Source organism: Setaria italica, chromosome I, assembly GCF_000263155.2.
Source record: "Setaria italica strain Yugu1 chromosome I, Setaria_italica_v2.0, whole genome shotgun sequence".
NCBI classification, from domain to species: Eukaryota; Viridiplantae; Streptophyta; class Magnoliopsida; order Poales; family Poaceae; genus Setaria; species Setaria italica.
The window spans coordinates 4,416,736-4,427,682 of NC_028450.1; the positions used below are offsets into that span (position 1 = coordinate 4,416,736).

General features: G+C 47.9%; 1 protein-coding gene across 2 annotated transcripts; it reads left to right on the top strand.

Annotated features, from left to right (window-relative positions):
• Positions 1 to 275: 275 nt before the first annotated feature.
• On the top strand, positions 276 to 5,663 carry LOC101765167 (calcium-binding mitochondrial carrier protein SCaMC-3). 2 transcript variants are annotated; one of them, XM_004951478.3, is made up of 5 exons: positions 276 to 1,143; positions 2,825 to 3,604; positions 3,687 to 3,777; positions 3,883 to 4,299; positions 5,325 to 5,663. In XM_004951478.3, exons 1-4 carry the CDS (start codon positions 651 to 653, stop codon positions 4,073 to 4,075), a joined length of 1,557 nt encoding a protein of 518 aa, XP_004951535.1. In that variant the 5' UTR covers positions 276 to 650; the 3' UTR covers positions 4,076 to 4,299; positions 5,325 to 5,663. The 2 variants fall into 2 exon arrangements, with proteins under 2 accessions (XP_004951535.1, XP_004951534.1); XM_004951477.3 differs by having other exon boundaries at positions 279 to 1,143; positions 5,343 to 5,663.
• The last annotated feature ends 5,284 nt before the right edge of the window (positions 5,664 to 10,947 follow it).

The window sequence follows — 10,947 nt, forward strand, 5'->3', positions numbered from 1 at the left end:
TTTTAGCCCGAGCGTGACAGCACCGGGTTGCCACTTATTACAACCTTCTAGACGACGCAGGAGTGAGCAGCTTCACTTTTCTCAACCCCTTTTGACCTCTTTCGTATTTGACTATGAACCGGCTGGTAGCGGTAGACTGGTAGGTTTGCTGATCGGAGCTAGAAAAAGCTACTCCAAGCACCATTGCTGCTCAACCTGGCTCTGACGATTTGCATTTTTTGAAACGAAAGACTTGGAGAGGTTGTTGCAACCACTTAGCACAAGAGCACGGGCACGTGTTAAGCATCGGTGTCTAGGACGTCTCCATCTCCTTCGTCGCCAGCGCCATGAGATCAGCAGGCTGTCCACATTTACGTGGCGCGGCAAGAAAAAGGCAGCCGTGTTCACTGTTCAGCTCGGCCGGGCACCAGCTTCTCGGAGGTGGTTACGCTCTAGCGACGCTTTGAGGTAGCATCGCCGTCGTGGGAGCGCCGCGGATATTCGATTCCCTCGGCAGGCAAACCTGGAAGGAAATCACCCTTCCAATTCCAAGTTCCAACTCAATCAGACACCCCGCAGCGCAGGGCCGCCTCGATCGCCACCTCCCCTTGCTCGCTTGCTCCGCTGCGCCGGCGCCGCCTCGGTCGGTCCCCCGCCGCCAGCCTCCCGCCATGTCCGGCGCGGCAGTCCAGGCGGTGGAGCCCCGCCCAGCGGCAGCTGCTGGACCCGCGGCCGCCGCGTCTCAGCCGGCGGCGGGAGGGGGCGGCGGGGCGGCGGGGCAGGCGGCGACGATGGAGCACGTGCGGCTGGCGCTGCGGGAGACGGAGGCGGAGCGGGAGGCGCGGATCCGGGCCGTCTTCGCCTCCTTCGACGCCGCGGGCCGGGGCCACCTCGACCACGCGCAGATCGTCGCGGGGCTCGCCGCGCTGCGCGTCCCCGCCGTCCCCGAGGGGGACGCGGGGTCCGGCGCCGGCCTCGAGGACTACGCGCGCGCGCTGCTCCGCGCCTGCGACCGCGACCGCGACGGCCGGGTCGGGTACGACGACTTCCGCAGGTACATGGACGACAAGGAGCTCGAGCTCTACCGCATCTTCCAGGCCATCGACGTCGAGCACAACGGCTGCATCCTGCCCGAGGAGCTCTGGCACGCGCTCGTCAAGGCTGGTAACCGCAATGCCGCCGCTCCTGCACGGCTGCACTCCTTCCTCACTTACTTCCAGTGATTCCTGTATCGTAGCTAAATTTCTGGTGGTGATGTCGACTGAGGCTCAACTGACATCTATGCCGATATGACTGTGTTTTTCTGAGCTACAAATTCTATAGTTCCTTTAGATGTCATGAGAAATGTAGCTGACAACTGTGATATGCTTAGTTCATTCAGTACTTCTGTGTTCTTTGTTGCTACTACCTGCTAGTAGTTGTGGAAGCTAAATTGTAGCTAAATCATTATCCAACACATGCTTGTGCTGCAGTATCCCTAATCTAGGTACCCAAGTTTAAATTCGGCAATTATAGTGTAGAAAGAATGCAATGTGGTATATTGATGGAGACATCATCATCCAGTACATTCAGTACTTTTGGTGAGAGCGGTCACTCAACTTCTGTGATGGTTTTAGACTTCTAGTGAGGCCATTGGCTTCCTTAAAATAGTAAATTAAGATAAGGCCCTTCCATAATTTGGATATCCTTTTTCAAATTTGGGGATCGGGATGCAACACAAACTATTGACTGAGACATATTGTATGCCGTTAGTTTCTTTTTGAGGTAAAGGAGTTATCCAGTGGTGTCAGTTCTCAACTCTATCTGTTAGTACCAGAGTGGATAAGTTCAGGGTTTCCTAATGTTGAAATTCCTTATTATGTTTTCCTTTTATGTCAGCTCTGAGAAAGATAGTCCTTTTGACATGAGAAATGTAGGTGGCAACCATGATAAATTTATGCTAGAGGTGGTCTCCCTTGGAAAGTGAAAGCATAATGCGAAGCATGCTTCATGAGTAGAGTTAGCATAGGTATAGAGGCTGGCAGTCATTGATGCTATTAGGGGCATATTTCTTTCCTATTGAGCTTATGACTTGGATACGTTTAGGCATTGCCATGTGGAAAAACTTCTATGACTGTGACTGTTGCTGACAGCTGCGAGAGCTGAGAAGATTAGTCCCATTGGGTGTCATGAGAAATGTAGTTGAAACCTTGAATGGAGGGCAGATGGCATACAATGATACAATACGGTTGATAGGGAGGTTTCTGAATGTTATCTCCCGTGTCCTGGTTAAACCAGTTCCAGGTTAGCCCCAGCTGAAGGCCAGCAGCCTATGGACTAGTCCTTGGATAGCTTAGTTTTGAGCTTTTTGAATTTTTCTTGGCTATCATAGGACACAATGTTGCCGTTAAGCCTAATTTCTGAACACTAAATCCATGGGCCCAACATGGAACCATTGACGGCTTATCTACTCCTAATTTCATGTCTTGGTACTAGTAAAAATGCTGCTGTTGACTCATCCAGGAGCTTGTAACTATACACCATTTTCTTCTCAGAACCAAAAAGAACTGTTAACAGAGTGATTGTGTTCTGTAGTTGCTGAAAGGAATGGAGGTTGTAAACATTGGGCCCTCCTGGACAAACTTTTTCATAAGGATCTGGAACATAAATATGCATGTGTGTATCACCTCCGTTGATGTGAATGACGCATATGGTGCTTTATATCCCTTTGTGCCTCTTTACATACAAGGCCTTTCTTATGTTTCGAATTTAACTATGCCTCTAAATAGCTGTGTTCCATGGAACTGGCTGACAAATCTAGTCTTCGTGATATGTCTTACAAGTAATATCAGAACAATGTTTGCAGGTATAGAAATTGGTGATGAAGAGCTTGCAAGATTCGTTGAGCATGTGGATAAGGACAATGATGGTATTATTACTTTTGAGGAATGGAGAGATTTTCTTTTGCTTTACCCTCATGAAGCAACCATCGAGAACATTTATCATCACTGGGAAAGGGTCTGCCTTGTAGATATAGGTGAGCAGGCTGCTATACCAGAAGGAATAAGCAAACATGTGAGTGCAAGCAAATATCTGACTGCTGGAGGCATTGCTGGTGCAGCATCTCGTACAGCAACGGCGCCTCTTGACCGCCTTAAAGTTAATATGCAAGTGCAAACAAACCGTACTACAGTTGCACATGCAGTCAAGGGTATATGGAGAGAGGGTGGTCTACTGGGCTTTTTCAGAGGGAATGGATTGAATGTGGTAAAAGTTGCTCCAGAAAGTGCTATAAGATTCTACACCTACGAAATGCTTAAAGAATACATAATGAAAAGTAAAGGAGAAAATAAGAGTGACATTGGTACCTCTGGGCGTCTCATAGCTGGTGGTTTGGCTGGTGCTGTCGCACAGACAGCGATTTATCCCATTGATTTAGTGAAGACCCGTCTACAGACTTATGAAGGAGGCAGGATTCCTAGCCTTGGTGCACTATCAAGGGATATATGGATACGTGAAGGTCCTCGAGCGTTCTACAGAGGCCTTGTTCCATCATTGCTTGGCATGGTCCCTTACGCTGGAATTGATCTTACTGTTTATGAGACACTGAAAGAAATGTCGAAGACATATGTCCTCAAAGACAGTGGTACACTTCTACCAGAATCTGCTCGCACTCCCATACTTTTACTTCTTAATTGGTGTCACTAAATCATGATTTTCTGATGTAGATCCCGGCCCTTTAGTACAGTTGGGCTGTGGAACAGTCTCTGGAGCGCTAGGAGCAACATGTGTTTACCCTTTGCAAGTTGTCAGAACAAGGTGAGCAGTAGATTCTGTTGATAGAAATGTATACTTGCACAACCTTGGAGCTCCGTCCCTCACACATACCCATACATGCCTTCTTTTCATTAATTATACTTACAGAATGCAAGCTCAGTCAGCCAATTCAGAGGATCCATATAGAGGAATGACTGATTGTTTTCGGAGAACACTACGTCGTGAGGGAATTTCTGGATTTTACAAAGGGCTTGTACCGAATCTTCTTAAAGTGGTGCCGGCTGCAAGTATTACCTATCTTGTTTATGAGACAATGAAGAAAAGTCTCTCCCTAGATTAAATAGTTTTTTAGGTTTTCTGGTTTTGCATACCAGCAACTGAGTGTAGAGATAGTATTGAGGCATGCCATTCCTGGTTGAGTAGGCGCTAACATAACGGCTCTGAAGTGTGAGAGTATTTTGCCCTCAAGATAGTAAAGGCAGGGCATTCTCATTCTTAATGACAGAAATAAAAAAGGTGATATTTGTCAGATCATCAAGGGTCCATACTGGAACTGGAATACAGGTAGTTGTCCTTCTTTGTTAACCTCTGCTACAAGTATTTCCTTTTATGCCTTTTTCTTCTGCTTATGTGATATTATGGTACTTTTAGTCTGCACATAAAAAACTTGTTGATTAACCATATCATAAAGGGGATTTTGGACGAGGAGAATAGATCTAGAGGAATTTCCTAGATTTTATAATTATAATGATTTGGATCTGATCACAGAGATGACAGGAGGCATTGTGACTAGATTGTATGTATCATACTGTACCTGACACTGACTATCTAATCCATGTTGACTAGGGAGTAGCTGAATTTTTCTAATTGTCATTCCGTAATTCTCATAAGCCATAACGAACTATGGATATTTCATCACTCATGAAGTATTTGCTATGAATCACCATTAGAAGTCTGTACTAGCAACTGTTTACATTTTGAAGAGTGAGAGAATAAAATTTCCTAGCAGCTTGATCCATCTTAGCAACTTTGACGTCAGTATAACATAGTTGGGCCATCAACTAAGCGATGCTCTGAAACTTACCCATTCCTTGTGCCATGTTGAAGTTTTTGTCAGCATTTAATGTCACATAGGCTGCCTGTTCATTATTTGGCTAGGTAAAGCTCTCTTGCTAACAATGTGGTAGGAAACCAGACTTAATAATATTATCTAGATTCTTCACAATGCACAAATCTTTCACAAGGAACCGTGTCATTGTATTTTATGGGCAATTTCCTTCTCTTCCTGTGGCTTTGTGAGAACAGAGAAGTACACGGTTTCTATATTCTTCCTCTGAAAACCAATGCCTATGATTGTAAAAGTTGGCTCTTGGAATATAACTAGGTTATACTAGTTCACAATTTCTATAGGTGTCATTGTCTTTGCTGATTCTGTTCTTCCAATGGGCTCGGATTTACTAGAGCTACATTTCTAGTTTATGTTGTTTGATGCATTGCAAAATTGAACTCATTATGTGCTAAATGATGGAACACTAACATATCGTACAAGAAAAATTGGTCATGTACTAACATATCCTATTGTTTGACAGTGCTTTCTCATGTTTCAGTGTACAGGGGGCATCTCCGGCGCCTAGTTAGCTGTCGAGGCGGTTTTGTTCATACAATTTGTGACCATTACAGCGGGGCATTGTTTACTTACCCCCAACTGCTTGTGCTTCTGAGCTTTCGACAGAAGCTGTGACATTTGCTGACCTAGCATTTTCCTGCATAAGAGGGTGCTGCCTGTATATCTACTTTACTTCAGTGGTACGCCGGCATGATCAACCTGTATCGCATCAATGCGCAGTTCATGAATGCGACACCTTGCTTATTTGAGAAATGTAAGAGATGGTAAACTGATGCCCGTTCAGTCACATATTTCGTGGATCGCTGCTGGAGCATTGAGCGTATTACCTGATAGACCTGTTGAGCAGAACGTTTGTCCATGCCGTCCAAATGTTCTGAAGTTATTGCATGCTGCCATGCTCGGTGAAGAAGGTAAGCTGTGACGGAGACGAGGTTGTTGCTAGGGAAGGTAATAGGCCGATGCGGTGATGCCAGATTGCCAGCCATGGTGCTTTTGCTTTGTTATTTGGCTCCCTACCAAAGCACCCGTTTCCTGCGCCATCGCGACCCGCACGAGCACAACTCTGCTGTTGTTGGTCTCCCCTGCGAGACGTCTCGAGTCCGGGGAGGTTGGAGGACGCCTGGACAACCTCATCGCGATCCCTGCTTCCTGACGGCGACGGCGGGACAGGTGGCAGCTCCCGCCGTTGCCGACGAGCTCTCCGCGGAACTCCGCGGACACCTGGGCGAACCACGCCGCTGACGACCCCGCGCCGCGCAACCAAATGGCATCTCGCCGGCACTTCAGAGGTCGCGTCGACCCACCCGCCCGCGCCAAGTGTCCCGACAGCCACGCCTCTCCGGCGACCTGGCCCTCTTCCATCGGCGCCTCGGCACGCGACGGCGACCCAGGCCGCGGTCGGGACGCGACGGACCCCGGGTGCGGCCGTGCGCTGGACAGGCAAAGCGCAGCGATCGGCCGGCATGCTTGTGCTCCGGGGGCCGGGACCACGCTGCCGGCGTACGTGGAGCGTATCCCGCCGCCGCGCGCGCCTCTTGCCTCAGCGTCGCACACGTGTTCCGCCCCATTTCTGGGTCCCGACCTTGGCCAAATCCGGCAGGCAGATCAGATCAGACATGTCCCTATCGCCCTCGGCTCGTGCCCGGATCACAGGACGTTGCCAGGACAGGTGGCGGCAGAGCTCGCTGCCGACCGAATCTCGCCGCGGACACCTGGCGCTGCTCCTGCTCGAGGACCTTGACAGACACCTTGTACAGCCCCAAAAATGGCACTCGAGCCGTTGAGCGAGCGCGGCCTCGCCGCGACAAGTGTCCCGACCGCGACGGCCCTGCTGCCGGCGGTGGCACCATCTGGTGGCTGTTGCCGTCACCTGGCCCCGCCGGGAGCCTCGCGGCAGGACCGAAAGCGCCGCGGAAAGGAGACGACGTGGACGGGACAGCTCCAGAGGCAAGGAACCCACCGCGACATGCGATGCGGGCGATGGACCCAGGCCCCCAGCCGAGCCGCCGCAATGGGTCCCTGGCCGGTGGTGCGCGAGCGCGGCCGCCGATTTTCGCCGACGTAGCTGGGAGAGGCCGGGGGCGGCTGGCTGGCTACTCGGCCATGTCGAGCACGGATCGTGCTCGCTATTGCTACTGCTACGTGCACTAACCTCCGTTTGTTCATCTGTTGCCATGCTATGCCACAGAAAGCTATGCCGAACCTCAGGGTGTCGCTTTCTCCTAGCTGGTCACGTAGTGTTACTGCCGGTGACGTCAATGCACCAGTGCGCCCAAATATTTTTTTTAAGGCAACACCAATTTTTATTTATCAGGCAGGATTACAATCCTCGGACACACCTCCAAAAGAGTGTGCCCAAATAATTGACAGTCGTCGTTGAACGCAATACAGGTTGCAGCAGCACGGCCAAACTAAGCACCAACTGTACAAACTAGAAGGTAAAAGCAGTACTAGTACTCCATAGCTACATGTTTTCTTCTGCTGAGCCGGTAAGATTTCTTGTACCCATCCGAACTCGATGAATATATGGGTGTTCTTATTTTTTTAATTTATTCCAGAACTTAACCGCACGCTAGCGGTAGGTGACATGCCCGTCCATCGACAATGAGATGCTAGTGGCGACTTCATCAATATCGAGGATTTGCCAGTCCAACCTCTCGAAGATGCTCATGGGTAGTGTTGCGTGCGTGTGTTCGTAGGGATGATATGCGTACGTGTATGTGAGTGAATGTACTATGTGATTTGTATAAAAAAATATTAATCTATGTTCCCGTCAAATCTTCAGTTTCCATTTGTGGTGACATAAGTCCCTTCCACAACTCATACTATTATTTTTTTAATTTATAAACTAATGATTTTGTATAGAATACTATTTTTAGAATACTTTGGTATTCTGTATCTATAAAAAAGTGAATGGAATAGAAACGGAACTAATTAAAATTATTTGATTTCCCCATTTTTATCGTCGTTCTATCCTTCTAATTGAACTTGAAATTGGGTTAAAAAAGTATTGCAAAAATAAAAGGAATACCTTTTTTAAATACCCTTTAGTTTCACTTTAATATAAAAAATAGAAATTGAACTATGAAAATGAATAGAAAAAGGAACCAAAGACCGTGCAACTACTTTTAGAATATTGTCATAGAAAATACAGTCATCTTCCAATATTTGCTATCTCTGAATATTTTTATTACCTTTTTACCCATAATAACTGTAAATATGGTCTTCATAGATATAAAAATACTTTCATAACATATAACTATTCAACTTGAGATAATGTAAAAATGCTATTAGTCAAAGTATCACTTATACACCATATCAATATTCCAAGGGAATCTCCAATGCAATGTAGTCAGAAATAAGATTAAATAAGTTTATCATTTGATTCTATACATTATGGCAACCTCTTTTTTATAGGAGAGAATTGCACGACCAATTCCATGTGAAGAACCCATCCAAATAACTAAAATGAACCCAAAATTATACGGGCAACTCCTCTCTGAGGAGGGACCCATCCCAAGTTAAGCAATACCTACCAACACATGTAATTTTGTAATTCTTTTAAAATAACACCTGGACTAGAATCTAAAGGCTAAGTGGAATCCAAATTTAAGTGGGGCATGTAATTTTGTAATTTCTTAAAATAACACCCGCACTGGAATCTAAAGGCCAGGTGGAATCCAAAGTTTAAGTGGGGCATGTGTCCCCACTGCGCTCCTTTTGCTATAACAAACATGTAAACAATAACCACCAAAAGTGGTGATGGAACAATAAAACTTCACCAAGGAGTCGAACTATGTTTTTCCAAATCGCTGTGAACGACGAGTTTGAGCATAGGATTGATCATGGGTGGGATCACTTCCTTCTCTCGTTGTTTATGATATAGGGTTGCTATGATATTGTAGGGGAGAAAGTTTTGACTCTACTTGAGATTTAGTGTGTATTTGGTTCATTATTAGAGCACGTTGTGCCACGCTACAGGTACAAAATCCAAGTTTAGTAGGGTGTTTGGTTCGTTGCCAAATTTGTGGCATTGCGATGGATAAATCGTTTGCTAGGCTTGCGGCGTGACCGCAGTTCTACCGTGGCAAGGTCACACCGTGAACAAACAGATCTTAATTCTCTGTTGGCTGAGGAGTCGAAGCTCACTATTTTATAAAAGTTGCTTAAATTCCTACTACCCATTCATTCCTAATTGTAAATCATTTTAGATTTATCTTAAGTTGAGTTCTCTAGATTGAACCAAATTTACAAAGAAATACACAAATATCTAAAGCACCAACCTAGTTTCCCTAGATAAACAATAAAACATCTGCAACATTCAGTTGTGCGGAGACTTATAGACCTGCCCCATTATAACTATATCTATAGCGCTGTAAGGATTGTTACGTTGGGAGACCTTCTACTACTGTTCACGAATGGAGACCCGCTAGCTATCGCATATCGTCTGAGGTTACGTATCAGTGTGGCTTTCTTCTTCCTCCCACCACCCCACACCGCCCCAAGCCAGCGCCGCTTTCCTGCAGCCCACGGGCACTTACGCCGCTTCCCCACAGCCTCGAGCCGCCACCGCGCCCCTTAGCAGGACCGCCGCCGCCACAGGCGCCAACGCCCCGCCTTGCCGTCTCCTCACCGCCCAGGCCTCCCCGCTGCCTTGGCCTTCCCACCTCCCACGGGTGCCGCCGCTGCCCAAACCTCTCCCGACTTCTCCGGCCGCACGCACGGCCTCCGGTGGGCACCCACACGGCCTCGCGCTGAAGTGCCACCGCAGACGCCTGCGCACCTCAGGGCCGGCATCTGAGGCGCGCCGGGGTCAGCCCAAAGCCATACGACAGTGCTGGTGAAGGGCTGCATCACCATGCCTAGAGGCGGAAGCACACTGAGGGATACGAGTACTCCATGGGTCCCCACCGATCAAGTTACTGGCCGGACCTGACAAGTAGGCCCGCCCGACCAGGGCATGCGGGCTGAGGACATGAAGTTACTTGGAGTGCACGTCAAGGTAACAAGACAATCCAAATCTGCCCGGATATCATGGAACGCGTTTTTTAGTCCGACTTAGATTACCTTTCATGTAACAATCGAGTAAATTAGATTCAAACCGACTTGTAACTCTTGGTGGCGGCCAAGGGCACCCCCTGAGGGGACCCAAGAATCCAATCTCATACCAGCAATACAATCAACGCATACAGGACGTAGGGTATTACTCTCCGAAAGCTTGAACCTGTCTAAAACCCTCGTGTCCCCCGTGTTCTCATGATTACCTTCGAGTTCTTGGTTTCACAACCGCCCTCACCTACAAATCAACCACTTGGGTAACTTCCTGGTGGACTGTCAGACTTATAAATCCGACAGTTGGCGCGTCAGGTAGGGGTGATTGCGAGATCCTCTTTGCAACCTTGATGGCATCCCATCCCAACGTTATTTTCCGTGAAAGCACGAAGGACTTCCTCGCGTTCGTCAACCCACCCACCCCAAGAGCACGAAGGGTCTTGTGGTGGCCCCGATCTTCTTCGGCAGCCTAGGCCCTCGCGCGAACTGCCGCCTCGCATTATCGTGCTTCCAGGCCGGGTCGTTCCGTGTCGTTCCCGTGCGCAGCGAGGCGCACGTGTAGTTGCTGCGGCGGTTGAGTCCATCTATGCCATGGCCGGCTAATTTCGGTGCTGAGGAGCAGATGGCCGGGTTGACCTGATCACACACGCGGACGCGTGATTGGAAGGCACGGTCAGCAACTCAGCACGCAATCTCAGGATGGCATGCAAGATACATCCAAACAAAGGAGGCCCGGGCGGAGCGATTAACATACGCAAACAACAGGGAACAATTCTTAACAATTCTTCCTTCCGTTTATATTGTTTGGCGTTTGGATGTCAGGGGCTAAACTTTAGCCCTGTCACATCACACGTTCAGATGCTAATTAGGAGGACTAAATATGAGCTAATTAAAAAACTAATAGCAGAACCCATAGGCTAAAATCGCGAGACGAATCTATTAAGCCTAATTAATCCATCATTAGCGAATGGTTACTGTAGCACCACATTGTCAAATCATGGACTAATTAGGCTTAATAGATTCGTCTCGCGATT

Coding starts and splice junctions, on each gene's coding strand:
- LOC101765167 (XM_004951478.3), top strand. CDS start 651: ATGTCCGGCGCGGCAGTCCAGGCGGTGGAGCCCCGCCCAGCGGCAGCT. Junction 3,605..3,686: donor ATATGTCCTCAAAGACAGTG/GTACACTTCTAC, acceptor TTTCTGATGTAG/ATCCCGGCCCTTTAGTACAG. Junction 3,778..3,882: donor TTGCAAGTTGTCAGAACAAG/GTGAGCAGTAGA, acceptor TTATACTTACAG/AATGCAAGCTCAGTCAGCCA.